This window comes from Palaemon carinicauda, chromosome 7 (assembly GCF_036898095.1).
Source record: "Palaemon carinicauda isolate YSFRI2023 chromosome 7, ASM3689809v2, whole genome shotgun sequence".
NCBI lineage: Eukaryota > Metazoa > Arthropoda > Malacostraca > Decapoda > Palaemonidae > Palaemon > Palaemon carinicauda.
Genome location: NC_090731.1, coordinates 131,200,432 through 131,221,348, shown reverse-complemented (window position 1 = coordinate 131,221,348; position 20,917 = coordinate 131,200,432). Strand labels below are relative to the sequence as shown.

Here is a 20,917-nt window from a genome sequence, read left to right as displayed (position 1 = left end):
CAACTCCTGGCTGACTAGTTTGCTGCGGGCGAGTGGCGGTAACCACAGTGTGTTGCTGAGGCTGACACACCGTGTCAAAACACGGCAGCTTGTGGTAGCTCACGCACGGCAACGGAGTGCTCCGTGTGTCTGTGGGAGTCATCATACATCTGGCAGGGTTGACTGTGCATGGGTGGAGGAGCTCTCACAACAAGAGTGTGGGAGCAGGAAGCCATGCCGGGCGCACAACCGTGGTAGGTGTAGGCCCACGGGTGCATCGTCAACCTTCTCCGCAGTCGGAGTGTGGGAGCTGGCAACAACAAAAGCGGAGTGTTGGTGCGTGGGAGGGACTGCCGTGGGTTGCGGAGCATGCCGTATGGGATGCGGAGCATGCCGCATGGGTTGCGGAGCATGCCGCATTGTGTCAAAACACGGCAGCTCTACAGCACCCTCCCACTGCTGATGCGGTAGCTCACGCATGTCAATGGAGGGGGCAGCATGAACATGCGTCTGGCAGGGTCGACTGCGCATCGGAGGTGGAGCTCTCACAGGTGGAGTGTGGGAGCAGGCAGCCGCAGTATCTGCTGAGCGCACAACCGTGGAAGGTTGTAGATTAACAGGTGCATTGTCAACCTTCCAGCACGATACTCCTGCATGAAGGAGCAAGCTGGGACTGTATAGTCTGCAGCATGGACCACTAGGGTCTATGAAAGACGGCAACAAACGGAGCTACTGTCCGTTGTGACTGAGGGTCTAAAACAGCTGGTGCGGCAACAGACGGAGTTACTGCCTGTTGCGGTACCACCTTGCCTCTCTTGGGAGGTGTGCAGTCGTCGGATGACTGGAGCGAGTCCGAACTGACCCAGTGGCTACACCTAGGCCGTTGGACTTGCGCGGAAGGGACCGACTTGCACTTAAAAGCTGCAAGATTTGGTCCATGGTTTCTGCGAGAAACCTCTTCCGCAGACGAGGAATAAATGGGCTCTCTCGTCTTTGTGTGGGTGGGGTGATCACGTGGGCAACGTGTGTAGATACACCCGAAACCACGGAGGGAAACGTCTGTTCGTCGATCAAGGCCTGTGGAACCCATAAGTCCTTCGACATTACTTCTCCCCTGGGCTTGGGAGCTTGTAAGAGGTATCGGACTAGGTGAACAACTGGCACGAACAGACGAACCCTCGAACGCAACACTGTAACACTTTGCGCATATCACTTTATCACTTTTGATTTTCTGTTTGCACTTATTTCACTGAACTCTAAACTTTAAGTGATTTGTACCTGAAACACGCAATCCTATCCTTCATTAAAAGGTAGTAATTGCGAAAAAGTTTACAATGTAACAGAAAAACATAATGAAAGATAAAGAATTCAGTGGCTGGAAAAGAGACTAAACACTAGATCAAATAAACTACGTTTAAAATCTCTCACCGCATAAGGCCTGGGAACAAGAATAAAACTCTAGAAACGTTTTACCTTCTTCCCCTATAGCGACTAGGGAGAAGAGTAAAAAACGAGAACAACGTTACCCGCTTGAACGAAACGTTTATTCTCCTCTCTCTCCCTCCGTCTCTATCTCTCTCTCTCTCTCTCTTGACTTAGAACCTGAGAGATGAGCCCAATTATATATCGTTAAAACATATTATTTGTTAAAGGAAAAAAACTGAAAGGTTTCCCAAATAAAAAGTTCCTTTATTAGAATTAAAACCATTTAAGCTAAGAAAGAATGAACGAAACGCTAGAATCGGTTTACTCTTACTGCAACGTGAAACCGTGAAATACTCTCTCTCTATCGTAACGATAGAGCGCATGTTGAACGTTCTGAACGTCAACAACTGCGGAGACTAAACAAAACGTTAGTTCATCTTTGAAAACAGTACGAGACTATCAAAGAAATTCTTTCAAAAACATTAAAATTAAAATAGCATAAAATCTTAACAGGTAAAAACGATATGACGTGCTCAATGTTAATTAACTTCGGTTCCAAGTAAGGACCGCCTACTATTAGGAAAGGTCGCATATAAACAAACATAAAAATTAATTTTTTATAAGTTTATAATAAATGGAAAGTTAATCGAAGAGGCCTATAAATGGCGGAGAGATATAAAATAAATCTATAACTTTGTTAAGCAAAATTACCAAAAACCTAAACACACTTCCGTCTAAGGGAAGGGTCGGTCATTAAAAAGTGAAAGAGAGTCTATACTCTCTTCGTCACCAACACTTCCGTCTAAGGGAAGGGTCGGCCATTTAAAAGTGAAAGAGAGTCCATACTCTCTTCGTCACCATAATTAAATCTATCCAAAACGAGTTCAAGTTTTGAAATGAAGATAAAACCCCTGCATAGCGAAAGCTCAAAACTGGAATAGTGTACTTCACCAAAAAGTTGTGAAAACAAATCCAGTTATGGACGGCGTATTAGTAGGTCTTGCCGGTGGCACGACAGAGAAAAAATTGAGTTCTTGTTGACAAGAAGTACTTGAGTACCTGCTCACAGATGGCGCTGTTGTGTACACCCCCACCTGTATAGCGATCGCTGGCGTATCCCGACCTTAGATTTCTGTCGGGCAACAGAGTTGACAGCTACATGATCATCGGGTAAGATTAATATTGAAAAATAAAGGATATAGGAAAGATTGAAGAATGAAATATGAAATATTTTATGATATTTTTTTCTAAAAGTGGACAAAAGACTTGTTTTTTTATTCTATCCATTTCCTCCAAAGTAGATGTAATCTATTATAAAAGACGGAATCAAATTACTGTATATTAAATGGAAATAAGCTAAAAATAATTAGATAAAAATAATAAAAGGAAGGAAAATTAAAGGGATAATAGATTAAAATTTAATGCAGTGAGACGGTAGAGGGAAATTATATTCCAGTAAAAATTAAAATAGACTTAATTATATATAACATTAAACTTAACAGTCCTGAGCTGAAAAGTCATAAATGAAGAGAATTTTGGTAGGTGGTGGGACAGGGCTCTACGCCCTCGCTCCCACCTGTTGCTTAACTGCTCGTTAGACGATTCAACAGGCATCAAACTAGTGCTTAAGACATATTTCCTACTTAAAAGACTCAGGTTTATATAGCTAAGAAAAATACAAATAACTTTTTTTTAAATTTGTGATTTTTACATCAAATTGTATTGAGAATACCACAAAAACCTGTTAATGATTATGATGAAGATTTAAAAGATTGATGTGTATTACTAGGAAGAAGAGTTTCCCCATCAATATTGCAAGGTTAGAGCAGGCCTCTCCTTAAAAAATGTGAGGTAGAACCTTGATATACAACCACTTTGGAATACTATGAATTCTCTATACATAGTATTTTGACCAGAAAAAAATGTCTTATGCATTTCTTGGGAGAATAAGATTTAGGGGTAGAAAGACAAAGAACATCCATCAAAGTTTGTAGCCTAATACTTTGATTTATGGAGATATTTTGCATGCTTAATTCCAAATATAAATTAAAGATCTATTAAAATTCCTCTTTTTAACTGAATCCTATATTTATATATGCTAAACTTACACTGAAACTGTAAATAGTAAACGAATAGTAAACTATGCTGTCATTGGGATTATGTCACCATATTATTGCCCCCTCATATGGAGAAATCATTGAATTTAAAAAATCAGTTGCCATTAAATTTCCTTCTTTCCTTTTCAACAGTGTTTATGTTTTAGATTAGAGAAAAATAGCAATAAAGCACTACACAGAAATTTGAAATAAAAACAGAAATAGGCGTAACATGAAACTACAGTTCACCTCAAAACTTCCATTCTCTAAGAGTTCCTTTAATTATTAAATGAATATAAGAATGCTCTTACCTCAAAATGATTGTATTGCTCCTGAGTTAAAACTTTTCGGGCCACAACTAAAGTGCGAAGACCTTTCTGGGCTAAATTGATGCATTCTTCCTCTAGCCAATCATTGTATTCTACCATTGCAGCCATCACAGTATCAGCTCCTTTTATGTATAATACTATCTGTCCTGTTGCTTCCTCCTAGAAAATATTGAGAAATACACTAGGACCACTTATAAAAAGAAAAAATACTGTAGCTAAAATTTTCAGAACATGCGGATATATTATGTACTCTCCTCAAACTGTTTTAAGGATGGCAAGTAGATTGACCTTCAATCATTTTAGAAACTACTGATATAAAAGAATATACATACAAATACACAATAAAAGGAAACTAATTCTTAATAGTTTCAACATTAAATATACATGTAATATAACTAAAAAGAAGATAAGAAGAGGAAAAACAAAAAAATTCAAACAAGATAGGTAATGACAGGTGGTAAGCGCAGGCATGTTGCTCCACCTACTTTCTTGTCAGACTTTACTATTTCCCTTTGACTCAGGACTGAGAGGTGTGGTCGAGGTGGGATATTTTTCAATAGCCTTGCTAGGAAAATTATATTTCAATTTCTACATATTTATAAGTTATGCAGCCTAGCACAGAATTTCTGACACACAATTCATGAGTCGAAAGTTTTAGCCCCAATTGCAGTTTTCACTAGAGTTCACAAACTCACCATCCATGTGAGCTAGGGAAGCAGGAGTTTGTGGGACTTATAGGTCTACCTTTTTGAGTCATCAGCAGCCATTACCTGGCCCTCCTTGGTCCTAGATTGGGGAGAGGGGCCATGAGAGTTCATCTTTTGTATATATAGTATGATTGGTCTTGAGGGCATTGTCCTGTCCCTTGCTTATGATGCTCATGAGTAATCTTTGAATACTTGTTCCTTTGCATATACAAACTATTCGTCTTTTAAAATTGGGAGACTCACTAATTAATATGAGGAAGTTCTCCTAGAACCGAACTGCTTTGTTACTAATATTACATGGAATATGCAGGAAGTGAGGGAGACGAGTTCAGCAACCTCCTATCAGCTCATCATTGGAGATGATAGGGTCTGGCCTGTACTGGGTTATATAACTGGGACTAGTTCAAAGAAGCAATCTTTCTCCCCCTGAAGGAAAGTTGCAGTCTGATATTTAAGCGTATGATTATCAATGGGTTGGTATATATATTCCAGAATCTAGAGAATGGAGCTCAGAAACGTAGCTTACCAGCATCAAGTAAGATCCAGCGAGTAACGGTACGACCTCTTTATCACCCAGAGAGAGAAAAGAAAGATGAAGGAGAAGAGCCATTCATTCTACATTTCATTCAGGACTTACATACAAGATGATTCATGTTCCGTATGGGGGCTTGGCTGTCTACACACTTACCTGAGCAGCCACCACAGGACCAAGAACAAAAGTTTTGAAGGGATTTGTGGATATACTCCCAGGTAAAAACCCATGAAGGCTGTGTGGTGTTTCTATACTCCAATCTTCATCATCTGGTCAACTGCAAGATTCCTCTTATGGTTAGAGTGGGGCCTATATCCCTAACTATGTGAGCCCTGGTCCTGGCTGGTGCCTCAACCTTTTCAGTTGTAGAGGTGTACGACCAACAGATCAAAGCCAAAAGGAGCCAGTGTTGCTCAAATCCTCTTTCTTGGTTTTGTCAGTGCTAATGAAGGGGTTCTGACACTCAGGCCTGATTTTGGGTGTACCCACAAACTCAGGCACAAACTTAAAAGAAACCTCCTTCCTACCCTCAGCATTGTTGACTAAATGAGACCACTCTCTTCCCTGATAATAAGGGTTAGCAAAAAGACAAGTTTTGAGGGTCAGATCTCTGTTTGACGACCTACTCAAAGGCTAAAACAGTATACGCGTAAGAGCCTTGAGAATCAGGATCCCATCCCACTCCGAGGGAGGGCTGAGGCCCTGGGGTGGGTAAGACTGCTTGACGCTCCTCAAGTATAGACAACTCTAAGAGGAGGAGAGGTCAATACCAGAGTCAAAAGGCTGTACTCAATGCTGAGCAGTAGCATTTGACAGCTGTGCCTAAAAGACGCTTCTCTTGGCCAAGGAAGACGAGGACATCAGTGATCTGTGCTAGAGATCCTCAGGATAGAGAAATAACCCTTCCATGACCATACTTACAGAAGATGGGCCATTTCCCTGGTAGCCTCTGAAGAGGACCATCGCAGGTATCTAGATATCCCCTCCACAGTGCCCCGTGAAAAGCCTTTTGCTTGGAGGAGATGCTGGATAGTTCCAAAACGTGAAGTTCCATTGACTTCATGGATTGGTGGTACCTCTGTAGTTGCAGATGGCATAAAAGTGTTAACTTAAGGGGGTAATTCTTTTGGGACCTTAACTAGAAGTGCTAACAGATCAGGATACCACTCGGCATGTGGTCATCTGGGAGCCACCATGGTTATCCTGAAGCATGGCATAATCAATACCTACTTGATCAGAGGGTGATCAGGCTGAATGGAGGGAAGGCAAAGGTGTCCAGGTGATCCCATGGGTGTTGAAAGATGTCAGCGAACACTGAACATGGGTCTAGAAAAGGGGAACAACAAACAGAGTTTCCTGTTTAGCTGTGTCGCAAACAGGTCAATCCCTGAAGCCATTCCACTACATAAGAATGCAGGGACCACTCCGACCCTAATACCTACCCCTGCTGGCCGAGTATGTCTGCTAGTACATACCTTTTGCTCGGAATGTACCTGGTTGACAATTCTACAGTGTAAAATGTTGCGCAGATGTGAATGTGCTTTGATAGCTACTAAAGTGCTGTTGTCAGCACTACCAAGTGCCTCCTCAAATGTTCTTGGAATGCTTGCAGAGCTAGAAAAACTGTTTGCATTTTCAGGATGTTGACAAGTAGATTCTTCTCTTCTTCTAACCATACTCTTGAGATTACCAGGTTGCCCATCCATCCTTTGATGCATCTGACAACAGCTGCATGTCCGGATGTGGGGAGTTATGGGGGATTCCCGGGTGAGGTTTTCCGAAATTTGCTACCATGAAAGATCATCCCGTGTCTCCTGGCCCACTGGAACCAGAAGGTTCGGTGATGGCTAAAGGCTGACTAGTGATCTTTCAAACACCAGATAAGGGAACCCTGATAAAAACGCCTGTGAGGAACAAGCTTCTACAATGAGGAAAGGTGGCTGAGAAGTCACAGCCCCATTTGTGGCTACGACTGGCCTTCATGGAACATCTACGAGGCGTCAGAATCAAAATCATAAGTCAAGGAGCAAGTGGACAAAGAAGAACAATTGGAAGAGACAGAGGGAACGGGCACATTTCTTCCTCTTACCAAATCTCACCTCAGCTCTTAAACCAGAGGCTTTGAGGTTTGATGATTAAAATCAAATTTCCCAGGGGAGAAACTGCACTGACTGTTAAAACAGGAATAACACTGGGGAACACTATCATAAGTGAAGAATTGGCACATTTACTGGGGCTTGCAACCCAGACAAGGGTTAGGGTCATATGCACAGAACAGGAGGCAGCTACAGGCCATTGTCACAGGCACAGGGCAGGGGAAACAGAACAGGGGTGATAGGTACTGAAGCGACAAAATTAGGGAATCACTATGCACAGGGATCATTATTGGGGTCATTGGTACTGTGTCACTGACCTGGAATACCACTGTATCACTGATGTCACCAGGGCAAAGTAGTTTTTGCTATCTATTCCTTCAAAAGGCCTTATGATGATCAAGAGCCTCCTACATGTAAAACCTAATTGGTAACTTCATTGGCAGTCTGCAAGAAAAACACTGATGTAGATCCCATTTTTCCCCGTTTCTGAAGCATATTCCCTGGGTCTAAGCCAGCCATGTACTGAGATACTATCACTAGAGAGTTATTGGTCCTTTAACTGGCCAGACAGTACTACACTGGATTCCTCTTTCTGAAAATGGCTCCTTTTTCTTTTGTCTACTAATACAGTACACCGAATAGTCTGGCCTACTCTTTACACATTCTCCTCTATCCCCATACACCTGACAGCACAAAGATTACCAAATAATTCTTCACTCAAGGGGCTTAATCCTGCACTATAATTGTCTAGTTGCTACTTTCCTCTAGGTAAAGGTAGAAGAGACTCTTTAGCTATGGTAAGCAGCTCTTCTAGGAGGACACTCCAAAATCGAACCATTGTTCTTTGGTCTTGGGTAGGGCCATAGCCTCTGTACCATGGTCTTCCACTGTCTTGGGTTGGAGTTCTATTGCTTGAGGGTACACTGGAGCCCCTTATTCTTTCTTCATTTCTCTTCCTCTTGGCTTTTTAAGTTTTTATAATTTATATATGAAAGACCTAATTCAATAGTAATACTATTCTTAAAATATTTAATTTTGATTGTTCATTACTTGTGTTATAGTTTACTTACATCCTTGTTTCATTTCCTCACTGAGCTATTTTTCCCTATTGGGGCTCTTAGACATAGCTTCCTGCTTTTCAAACTAGGGTTGTAGCTTAACTTGTAATAATAATAATATGCAGAAGCTCCAGTGAACGGCAAACTTGAAGAGAAGACCAAAGTGCTAACAGTCTCTGATGCAATCACTGGCTTGCCAAGAATGAAAACTGGGGAAGACTTAGTCTTGTTCCTTAATGCAAACTCTTGGCTATGGGAGGCCAACAAAGGGGATAATTGTAACAATAATGCCCATAAGTAGTGACTGGATCTATCAACGGCTCATCAAAAAAAATAAAAGTTCAATATTTACTTAATCTTGCTTCTTTTCATTAGTATACAGGCAGCCAATATCACCAATCAAACACCTAAAATTGAATGAAAACATAACTGAGTTCATGGTGGTTGGAAAGAATAACAGCGTAAGAAACTTGGGTGATATTCAACTAAACATAAATAACAACTCTGCCCCGATATCTAGTAGTTTGTGATTTAGGCATATCTCTTGAGTATAACTTGTTTTTTCATATCCAAAATGGTGCTTATCATCTTAGAATCATTGCTTTTATAAAGAAGTACCAGGATGAACATTCTCTAAAGAAACTTGTGATAAACTTTGTTATTACCAAGATTGACTACTGTACTGCAACTCCATCTACTACAATCTACCAAAAGTACAACTTAAGAAATTACAAAAATGTTATTTTCATTAGTAAAATAAATTTTTGAATATACTTACCCGATAATCATGTAGCTGTCAACTCCGTTGCCCGACAGAATTCTACGGGAGGGATACGCCAGCTATCACTATACTAGAAGGGGGTGTACTCACAAGCGCCACCTGTGGCCAGGTACTACAGTACTTGTTGTTGTCGCCACCTCACTTTTTCTTCGGTCCACTGGTTCTCTATGGGGAGGAAGGGTGGGTCAATTAAATCATGATTATCGGGTAAGTATATTCAAAAATTTATTTTACTAATGAAAATAACATTTTTCAATATTAAACTTACCCGATAATCATGTAGCTGATTCACACCCAGGGGGGTGGGTGAAAAACCAGTGTACAAGACTAAAGGATAGCTAAGTATCCCGTATTTCATATAATCAGTTATCCACAATAACAATGAAATAATAAGTACCTGGTAAGGAAGTCGACTTGAACCGTTACTCTGCCTTTAATAAGATCGTCTTCCTTACTGAGCGCAGCGTTCCTCTTGGAAGGCTGAATCAACTCAAAGGTGCTAAAGTATAAAGGGCTGCAACCCATACTAAAGGACCTCATCACAACCTTTAACCTCGGCGCTTCTCAAGAAAGAATTGACCACCCGCCAAATCAACAAGGATGTGGAAGGCTTCTTAGCCGACCGTACAACCCATAAAAAGTATTCAAGAGAAAGGTTAAAAGGTTATGGGATTATGGGAATGTAGTGGCTGAGCCCTCGCCTACTACTGCATTCGTTGCTACGAATGGTCCCAGGGTGTAGCAGTACTCGTAAAGAGACTGGACATCTTTGAGATAGAATGATGCGAACACTGACTTGCTTCTCCAATAGGTTGCATCCATAACACTCTGCAGAGAATGGCTCTGTTTGAAGGCCACAGAAGTAGCCACAGCTCCCACTTCATGTGTCCTTACCTTCAGCAAAGCAAGGTCTTCTTCCTTCAGATGAGAATGTGTTTCTCTAATCAGAAGCCTGAATAGTAAGAAACTGAGTTCTTAGAACTTGGAAAAGAAGGTTTCTTGATAGCACACTATAAGGCTTCTGATAGTCCTCGAAAAGGTTAAGACCTTTTTAGAAAGTACCTAAGAGCTCTAACTGGGCAAAGTACTCTCTCCAGTTCATTCCCCACCAAGTTGGACAGGCTTGGGATCTCGAACGACTTAGGCCAAGGACGTGAAGGAAGCTCGTTTAGCAAAAACCGAGCTGCAAGGAACATGTAGCCGTTTCAGATGTGAAAACAATGATCCTGCTGAAGGCGTGGATCTCACTTACTCTTTTAGCTGTTGTCAAGCACACGAGGAAAAGAGTTTTTAACGTGAGGTCCTAAAAAGAGGCTGATTGGAGAGGTTCAAATCTTGATGACATAAGGAACCTTAGGACCACGTCTAGATTCCAGCCTGGAGTGGACAACCGACGTTCCTTTGAGGTCTCAAAAGACCTAGGGAGGTCCTGTAGATCTTTGTTGGTGGAAAGATCCAAGCCTCTGTGGCGGAAAACCGCTGCCAACATACTTCTGTAACCCTTGATCGTAGGAGCTGAAAGGGATCTTACTTTCCTTAGATATAACAGGAAGTCAGCAATCTGGGTTACAGTGGTACTGGTTGAGGAAACTGCATTGGTCTTGTACCAGCTACGGAAGACTTCCCCTTGAGACTGATAGATTCCGAGAGTGGATGTTCTCCTTGCTTTGGCAATCGCTCTGGCTGCCTCCTTCGAAAAAGTCCCTAGCTCTTGAGAGTCTTTCGAAAGTCTGAAGGCAGTCAGACGAAGAGCGTGGAGGATTGGGTGTACCTTCTTTACGTGAGGTAGACGTAGAAGGTTCACTCCTAGAGGAAGAGTCCTGGGAATGTTGACCAGCCATTGCAGTACCTCTAAGAACCATTCTCTCGCGGGCCAGAGCGGAGCCAACCAACGTCAGCCGTGTCCCTTGCGAGAGGAGAACTTCTGAAGTACCCTGTTGACAATCTTGAACGGCGGGAATGCGTACAGGTCGAGATGGAACCAATCCAGCAGAAAAGCATCCACGTGAACTGCTGCTGGGTCTGGAATCGGAGAACAATACAACAGGAGTCTCTAGGTTATCGAGGTAGCGAACAGATCTGTGGTTGGCTGACCCCAAAGGGCCCAAAGTCTGCTGCAAACATTCTTGTGAAGGGTCCACTCTGTGAGGATGATCTGACCCTTGCGGCTGAGGTGATCTGCCATGACATTCATACCGCCCTGAATGAACCTCGTTACCAGCGTGAGCTTTCGATCTTTAGACCAGATGAGGAGGTCCCCTGCGATCTAGAACAACTTCCACGAAAGAGTCCCTCCCTGCTTGAAGATGTAAGCCAGGGCTGTGGTGTTGTCAGAGTCCACCTCCACCACTTTGTTAAGCTGGAGGGACTTGAAGTTTATCAAGGCCAGAATAACCGCCAACAACTCCTTGCAATTGATGTGAAGTGTCCTTTGCTCCTGATTCCATGTTCCCGAGCATTCTTATCCGTCCAAAGTCGCACCCCAGCCCGTGTCTGATGCGTCCGAGAGGAGACGGCGGTCGGGTTTCTGAACAGCCAAAGGTAGACTTCCTTGAGAAGAAAGCTGTTCTTACACCACGCGAGAAGACCTTCTCTCTTCGGAAACAGGAACTGAGACCGTTTCTAGCGTCATGTCCTTTATCCAGTGAGCAGCTAGATGATACTGAAGGGGGGGGAGGTGGAGTCTCCCTAACACGATGAACAGGGCCAGCGATGAAAGTGTCCCTGTTAGACTCATCCACTACCTGACTGAGCATCGGTTCCTTCTCAGCATGCTCTGGATGCATTCTAGGGCTTGGAAGATCCTTGGGGCCGACGGAAAAGCCCGAAAAGCTCGACTCTGAAGATCCATACCCAGGGAGACAATGATCTGGGATGGGACGAGCTAAGACTCCTCAAAATTGACCAGGAGGCCCAGTTCCTTGGTCAGATCCATAGTCCATTTGAGAATCTCCAGACAGCGACGACTTGTGGGAGCTCTTAAAAGCCAGTCGTCTGACGGAGCCGGACACAAGATCATGGTACTGCTGCACAGTCTGTGAACTGTCAACCATGGGGAAGCGAGGAAGTACAGTGACAACCCGAAGCTGTCTAGACTGTCTGGGTCGTAAAGACAACTCCTTATCGGGTTGCTAAGGTTGCCGTACTGCGTCACAACAAGTCACTCCTGCTGGTTGTTGAACGTCTTCCCAGTGACACACTGACTCCGTAAACAAAAAATCCTCAAACAAGGACTAAGTTTGGACTGCATGTCTTGCAACACAGCTCAAGGTCTATGGGAGCAGGTGTGGTAACAGACGGGATTAGCGACTGAAGTGGGACCATTACCTTCCCTGGAAGCATGTTATGCTTAAATAAAAGTCCATAGGAGGCTACGCAGCTAAAGGCTCCTCTCCAAATGACAGAGTCCTCAAGGGAATATCAGAAGGAGGGAGAAAAGCACTTTCTCATCTACAGGGACCATATCCGAGAAAAGCTAAGTTCTCTCAGTGAGGGTTACACTGTGCAAACGCAGCAGACTAGAAGGCAACGTTAAGAAACTGCTTGACAGTCTAGTGAGTTGGCAACAACCAAAGATGTGTGACTGAGAAGCATGCGGTAAGGTATGCAGAGCCTGTTGTATGCAGAGCATGCTGTAAGCAGAGCATGCTGTATGCAGAGCATGCTGTATGTAGAACATGCTGTAAGGTAAGCAGAGCGTGTTGCATGGCGTGTAACATTTCTCAGAAATTCCATGACCAGTGCTAGAGTGAGCAATATCGCATTACCGTCCATTGAAAGTGCACGTGCCGAGGGAATTGATTTAGACTGTTTTGTTGATGAATTTGATAGCCGGCATGATAATCGTAGAATTAAGCTACACTAAATGTACTATAATCTACTTCACCTCCGGAAAGGGAACCTCGCCCTGTTGGCAACACTGCATTACTACATGCATGCTTGCAAGGGGTTTAATATCAACATAATATTACCTTACATTCATAACTCATGATTTTTGCCATATTTGCGATTTGTTAAAAATATATTGCAAGGAATACAAATATATTTTTAAATAAGTAATACAAATAACCTCCATTATCATAATGTTTGAAAATGGAGGTAAGGTATGCTGAACAGCAGAGTCAGAACGAGCTGGAACAACAATAGTTGTGGTTTCCTCTTCAAGACTCTGTTGAGGGAACACCTGAGGCTCAGTCTGCAAAGGCTGATCAAAAGAAGTAGCAGAAGGTAGGCGCATGGGTGGAGGAGGTTGACTCCTGGCATGAGTGGTTGGCGGAAGCGCAGTAGCAAGTTCCTGAGGAACGAGTTGAGGTTCCTGCGGTGTGAGCTGAGAGCGATGAGGTAGTGGCTGCGCAGAACGCAGTAAATGTCTCGCAAGTTGAGGCTCCTGAGGCGCAAGGCTAAGGTGTTGAGGTGCTTGCCTTGAGGAGGGTTGAGCTCGCTGCAGCGAGAGCTGAGGAGACTGACTCATGGATGGGAGAGGTTGTTGTACCTCAAGCGAGTGTTGCCTCACTGGTGGAACAGCAAGTGGAAGCGGAGGAAGAGAGGTATAAGCCTCCTGTTCCATTGCTGAGGTTGCCTTAAGGAAGGCGGAGGGAGTTGCACACCACTGGGATCAGTAAACTCATAACGTGGCTCAACATCGTACGCCTGGCAGGCGGTACTGCGGTCAGGCGGAGCGAGCGCAGGCGGAGCGAGCGCAGGCGGAGGGAGCGCAGGCGGAGCGAGCGCAGGCGGAGGGAGCGCAGGTGGAGCGAGCGCAGGCGGAGCGAGCGCAGGCGGAGGCGCAACCTTCTCAGCCCGACACTCACGCATCAAGACCGAAAGTTGTGACTGCATGGACTGCAGTAGAGTCAACTTGGGGTCGGCAGACACTAAAGTCTGCTGAGGTAAAGCCTTAACAGCAGAGATCTGTTGCGGCAGAACCTTACTCCTCTTAGGCGGAGTGCGTTCAACTGATGACTGCGGCAAGTCAGAGCTTTGAACTCTAACTTCGTACGTCTGGCATAGGTCTGGACTTTACGTTTAAGAGGTCTTGAGACCTGAGACCAGCGTTTTCTCCCCTAAATTTCTTCTGCAGACGAGCAAAATAAGGGCTCAATCGTCTGCGGGTGGGAGTGACGGTCTCTGTAAGACACGCCCGCAACCACCGAGGATACTTCTGTGCGCCGATCAAGGCCTGCCGAACCCTTTTGCCCTTCGACATTGCTTCTCCCCTGGGCTTGGGAGCTTGCAAGAGGTCCCGGACTGGGAGGACGACTGGCACCCACAGAAGTACCCTCACGCACAACACTGACACACTTTGCGCTAATCACTTATCACTTTGATTTTCTGTTTGCACTTATTTCACTGAACTCGAAACTTTAAGTGGTTTGTACCTGAAACACGCAATTCTATCCTTTCTCAAAAGTTAGTAATTGCGAAAACAGAATTACAATGTAACAGAAAAATCTAATGAAAGATAAATAATTCAGTGGCTGGAAAGAGACTAAACACTAGATCACTCTAGAAACGTTTACCTTCTTCCCCTAAAGAGACTAGGGAGAAGAGCAAAAACGATAACAACGTTACTCGCTTGAATGAAACGTTTATCCTCCTCTTTCTCCCTCCGTCTCTATCTCTCTCTCTCTCTCTCTCTCTCTCTTGACTTAGAACCTGAGAGAAGAGCCCAATCATATATATCGTTAAAACATATTATTGTTAAAGGAAAAAACTGAAATATTTCCCAAAATGAAAAGTTCCTTTATTAGAATTAAAACCATTAAGTTAAGAAAGAATGAACAAAACGCTAGACACGGTTACTCTTACTGCAACGTGACACCGTGAAAACTCTTTCTCTATCGTAACGATAGAGCGCAAGTTGAACGTTCTGAACGTCAACAACTGCAGAGACAAAACAAAACGTTAGTTCAACTTTGAAAACAGTACGAGACTATCAAAGAAATTCTTTCAAAGACATTAAAATAGCATAATATGTTAACAGGTAAAACCGAAATGACGGGCTCAATGTTAATTAACTTCGGTACCAAGAAAAGACCGCCTACTATTAGGAAAGGTCGAATATAAACAAATATAAAAATTAATTTTAATAAGTTTATAATAAAAGTAAGTTAATCGAAGAGGCCTATAAAAGGCGGAGAGATATAAAATAAATCTATAACAAAACTAAGAAAGAGAGTCTATACTCTCTTAGACACCAACACTTCCGACTAAGGGAAGGGTCGGCCATTTAAAGGTGAAAGAGAGTTCATACTCTCTTCGTCACCATAAAAATTAAATTAATTCCAAACGCTAGCTAAGCTAACAAAGAAGTTTCCAGTATAGCGAATAGCTGCAAATTTAGAGAAATACTTCACCAAACCGTGAACAATACTCCAAAATCATAAGCGTATCCAAGAACGTCTAGCCGGAAGCACGACAGAGGAAAAAGTGAGGTGGCGACAACAACAAGTACTGTAGTACCTGGCCACAGGTGGCGCTTGTGAGTACACCCCCTTCTAGTATAGTGATAGCTGGCGTATCCCTCCCGTAGAATTCTGTCGGGCAACGGAGTTGACAGCTACATGATTATCGGGTAAGTTTAATATTGAAAACATAATAAACAGAGTAGCAAGACTGACAAAAGGTGTCCCACCCCAAAAAAGGATCACTCCTATACTAATTGATTTACATTGGCTGCCTATTAAAGCAAGAATTTAGTTTAGAATATGTACAATAACCCATGAAGTTATCAGAATCGGACATCCAAAATATCAAGGAGAATTGCTACATATTGTGGAGCTAACAAATCGTGTTTACACAAAAATAGTTACAGATGGCTTCAAATTTTTGGAACCTAGATATATTTCTATTGTAGGCTCTAGAGCCTTTAAATATGTGGCCCCAAGACTATACAATAAGCTCCCACTAGAAATACGAAAGACCGAAGATATTACGGCTTTCAAGAGGAAACTGAAGACTTTCTTGTTCTCTAAGTGATTCGATAGTGTGGATTTGACAATAACGAGCAACATGTAGAGTGAAATGTTGAATGCTTTGGAATGAAAATGATAAAATGATCAGAAAAGCACCCCTAAAGTAAAGTAAACTACAGTTTTAAGAAAATATCAAAGAGCCTTGGGAAGGTCGGAACAGTTCGCCCATACAGTACTCCTTGCAGCTTAAGACGTAAGTGAAGAGTCTTCGACAGGCGAGTGGGCGGGGTACTCACCTGCGCACCACCTGTCGTTAACTACTTCATTAATGAATTTAATGACCATTTCCACTCTGGTGAGGACATTCCCCCTATTTTAAAGAATGAAAGGTTTGTATACCTGTAGGAACAAATAAATTTTGCTAAACTGAATCCTGAAAAGTACATTTAAGTTACTGTATAGTGTATACCTGAGTGAAATTACAGTAACTGCTTTTATTAGAAGCAAATTATAAAAGGGTAATAGTTTATTATTTAGATATTGTGTTATCTTCCTTATGTGTATAAAGTACAGTATGCAAAATATGAATATATTAATCAAAAAAGGAAATCAAAAGACTAAAAACCACATTAAAAAATCCTACCCTCACGATGATGCCCATTCTTTTAGTTTCAGAAGTAAATGGAAAAATTTGTAGGACAGTGTACTTCAGCAAGGCACCCGTAGGACTGCGTAACGTCAAAGTTGTTAAATCCCGATGGACTAGAGCTAGACCTACACTTTCTGTCCAACGTACTAATGAAACCTGGAGTATTGATACAAAAGATTATAGTGAAAAAGTAAGGTATCCCAACAATCTCAAGAATTAGGATTAGACAACATGAAAAAATTAAATGTATAGTAATATGGATACAAAATATACATGACAGCTTTTTACTAAAGAACAACAAATAACATAGGTAGATATTTTTTTTCTTACAGCAAGATTAATCTATAAATTCTGTGAACATTCTAAAAAAAAATACAGAGCTAGCTTATACCTCATCGGGACTGGATGCTTGGTAAGCTACACTTTGCTGAGTTTGAATGTCACCAGACTCTTCCACAGGAGAGCCAGCATCAGCATCTTCTTCATGAACTGGAGTGACATTATGACAGAGAGCGATGGCCTTAACAGCTTCTCCTACTCGTGTTACAACTGTTCGTCTCATGCGAGTTGGTGTAGCTGTAGCACCACTTGTGTTACCACTTGTTTCTTTACTGATAAAAGTTTTTACATGGGTTTCAACCTGAAAATAATTTGAAGATGATGCTGAAGTCATTAATTGGGTAATTTAATAGAACAATCAAAGTAAAATTCTAAATTCTGGTAAGGTTAGTTCAAAGGACCAGTCTCAAAGTTAGAAAGGATAAAGGCAGCTTTTTCAAAATATTTTCTTCAATCCCATAATCTGAGTCTGAGTCAAGGAGAGCTGTAAACAAGTGAATCTCTTGAGCAGTGGAGAGGATGCCATATTATGAACAGCAGCTCTAAACCAGCTAGCAAGGTCAGCAAGCACCTCTTGTACATAAGGGAAAAAAAGCTTGAGCTAGACAAAATGTCATTACATCCTGTGAGAAATTCTTCCTTTGTTGACTCATGGAAAGAAGGAATTATCTGCTGTGATAGTAACAAAACTATCATATATAGCCTGATGTTACAAACTTATCAATCAGCTATCATAGTGGAGATAGGTTTATTTAGATTTTAAGTATACAACCCAAATTTTAAAAAATATGTGTGTTGCAGTTGAAAAATATTCCTATCTCTCTTGATAGCCAAAAATGGTTGTAAAGGTATAATATCAAATGGTTTTGATTGTGAACCAAAGGGTCAAATCATGGCCTAGGAAATAGCACTTATCTTAAAAAAATAATTTTCCCTTGGGACTACTTCTGAGGCACAGTAAATTCTATAATAAAAACTATCTATATCTCAAATTTGTAAATCACATGCTGCTACAACCACACATCTGAATATGTATGGACTTATGGTGATAGAGGTTGGGAGGTTAATTAGCACAAAGTTGGTTCTGGGGCAAAATATAATACTGTAATTACATTAAGTGAAAGTTAGAAATTAGACACTGGTAAATAAAGGCTAAAGAGTAGGTGCAGCAATGGACTGATGGGATACTGCAAAGACCCTGAATGTAGCAAAATATGCAAATATTACACATTTTGTAACATGAAAGCAATATGAAGTTTACTTCAAATTCTAGTCTCCAAATTATCTATACATTACTACTAAATTTATTTCTGAAAATCAACTAGGAAATACTATTTGAATCAAAGAAAGTTTCTTAATCTTACTAAAATTCTAGAAAAACGGTAAATAAAATCTGGCACCACAAGTTAGCAATGTTCAGAAATAGAAAATAGAAGCTCAATCAGCCAAGAGACAGAGTTCACACATGATATAGTTAATGGTCCGTTAAATGTGAAAAGAGAGAGGAAAAGAGATGATGAACCAAGAATAATGGATTTCCTTATTAAAGAAAAAATTATTAAATAATAAGACAAAAATAGTTATGAATAGGATTCTAGAGCAAGTTGTAATTAAGGTAGATACTAAAGATGAAATGTCTAGGCTTCATGAAAGACAACAGACATAAGCTAATGTCAATTGAGTTTATCGTGAAGCAATTGTTTCTATGAAGATTACGACTTGAAATTCAATAACACATTTAATTGAAATAAATAGTTAATTTGGATGATTTTTATAAGTTATGAAATTTGATGAAAGCAGATATGCAGACTACATAAAGCATGTTTAAACATATGGAATACAAAACTAATCTAAGTACTGTATGCTTTCTATTACTGTAATTTGAATTATGCTATAAACAATGCTGTATAATAGCATCCTCCAGATATACCTGATACAAAGATTGCAACCTCATTAAAACTATAAATAAATTTACATTTGGGGTTAGGTATAGAATGATTAAATGTCTAATTATTTTCTGTAAAAATTTTCTAATTTGTTTCTCTAATCAAATATACACATACTGTATAATAAAAATAGTAAAAAACCTGACAATATGATGTGCCAAATGGCAAGTTATTTATTTAAACCTGACATTTTGCAAACAATAAAAGAAAACATACCACTTAACAAATATATTTCAGCAAATCCTTGATGAAAAAGCAAAACAAAAAAACAGAAAGCATGGAAGTTTTAGTTACATATTTTTCCTGTGACCAACATGATGTCTTACCTCATCAAATGTGTCTGTACCATATGCAACAGTGCCTAAGTGGAGAATCTTGAATACCATTTCATTTTGAGTTAGAGTTCCAGTCTTGTCTGTTAAAAGGTAATTAATGCGTCCAAGTTCTTCAGGAATAGTTGTGGATCTTACAACAGTTCCAGGCATTTCCTGATCTCGCTGAATAACCCACGAGTAAAATGTTTTCCCAACATCCAAATTTACGCGCAAACTGGACATGCAGAGGATTCAAAATTAGTTTAAAAAAAAAAAAGAACTATTGAGAGATTATATGTAATGTACAATGTACCTGTACCACATTATTTATGATCAATATACTAAAAAATACATAAAAATTAACCAAAACCTTAGATATTAATTTTTGTCACTAATCACAGCTTTATATTTATCTTATTTTGCATAGTATAAATAAAATAAGCTACTTATGAAATAAAATTCATGGTTAGCAAAGCTACTACCCAAATGCAGTACTGTACTATATTAAGCCACATATTTACATTAAGTATTATGCTCTCATTATAAGGGAATAAAATACCTAATTTGGACTTGGGAAGAGAAGATAAAATAAAAAAAATAGATAATTCTAATGCTTCAAAGCAATTTTTAATGTACTCCATACCTATATTATAATTTTTTTTTAAGTAATTTGTTTTTCTATTTATACAAACACAGGGCCCTTAAAATAGGGATATGTCTTCAGTGACACTGGACGCTTTAACGAGGTAGTTGGTTAATGACAGAGCCTGGCACCCACCCACTTGTCATAAAATACCCACTTTTGTCCTAAGGCTTAAGATTGAAAGGGTGGGTGAGGTGGGAAATTTAATTTTATCCCTTCACTAAGAGGTGCAAGGTTGAATGTCATGTTGAATGGAGAGTTACTTGAGGAGGTGGATCAGTTTAAGTACTTGGGGTCTGTTGTTGCAGCAAATGGTGGAGTGGAAGCAGATGTACGTCAGAGAGTGAATGAAGGTTGCAAAGTGTTGGGGGCAGTTAAGGGAGTAGTAAAATTAGAGGGTTGGGCATGAATGTAAAGAGAGTTCTATATGAGAAAGTGATTGTACCAACTGTGATGTATGGATCGGAGTTGTGGGGAATGAAAGTGATGGAGAGACAGAAATTGAATGTGTTTGAGATGAAGTGTCTAAGGAGTATGGCTGGTGTATCTCGAGTAGATAGGGTTAGGAACGAAGTGGTGAGGGAGAAAACGGGTGTAAGAAATGAGTTAGCGGCTAGAGTGGATATGAATGTGTTGAGGTGGTTTGGCCATGTTGAGAGAATGGAAAATGGTTGTCTGCTAAAGAAGGTGATGAATGCAAGAGTTGATGGGAGAAGTACAAGAGGAAGGCCAAGGTTTGGGTGGATGGATGGTGTGAAGAAAGCTCTGGGTGATAGGAGGATAGAGGTGAGAGAGGCAAGAGAGTGTGCTAGAAATAGGAATGAATGGCGAGCGATTGTGACGCAGTTCTGGTAGGCTCTGCTGCTTCCTCCGGTGCCTTAGATGACCGCGGAGGTAGCAGCAGTAGAGGAGTCAGCATTATGAAGCTTCATCTGTGGTGGAAATGTGGGAGGTTGGGCTGTGGCACCCTAGCAGTACCAGCTGAACTCGGTTGAGTCCCTGATTAGGCTGAAGGAACATAGAGAGTAGAGGTCCCCTTTTTGTTTTGTTTCATTGTTGGTGTCGGCTACCCCCCAAAATTGGGGGAGGTGCCTTGGTATATGGATGGA

General features: G+C 41.2%; 1 protein-coding gene across 5 annotated transcripts in view; it reads right to left on the bottom strand.

The window, feature by feature from the left end:
• The window catches only part of LOC137644011 (probable phospholipid-transporting ATPase IIB), a 238,379-nt gene that overhangs the window by 99,398 nt on the left and 118,064 nt on the right, over window positions 1-20,917 (bottom strand). For all 5 annotated transcript variants that reach the window (XM_068376881.1, XM_068376884.1, XM_068376882.1 and 2 more), the window contains exons 10-13: window positions 19,178-19,400; window positions 16,958-17,206; window positions 16,561-16,722; window positions 3,812-3,988 (exon numbers count right to left, since the gene is read on the bottom strand). In XM_068376881.1, coding sequence (XP_068232982.1) covers window positions 3,812-3,988; window positions 16,561-16,722; window positions 16,958-17,206; window positions 19,178-19,400 — 811 coding nt within the window. The remainder of the gene's footprint in view (window positions 1-3,811; window positions 3,989-16,560; window positions 16,723-16,957; window positions 17,207-19,177; window positions 19,401-20,917) is intronic.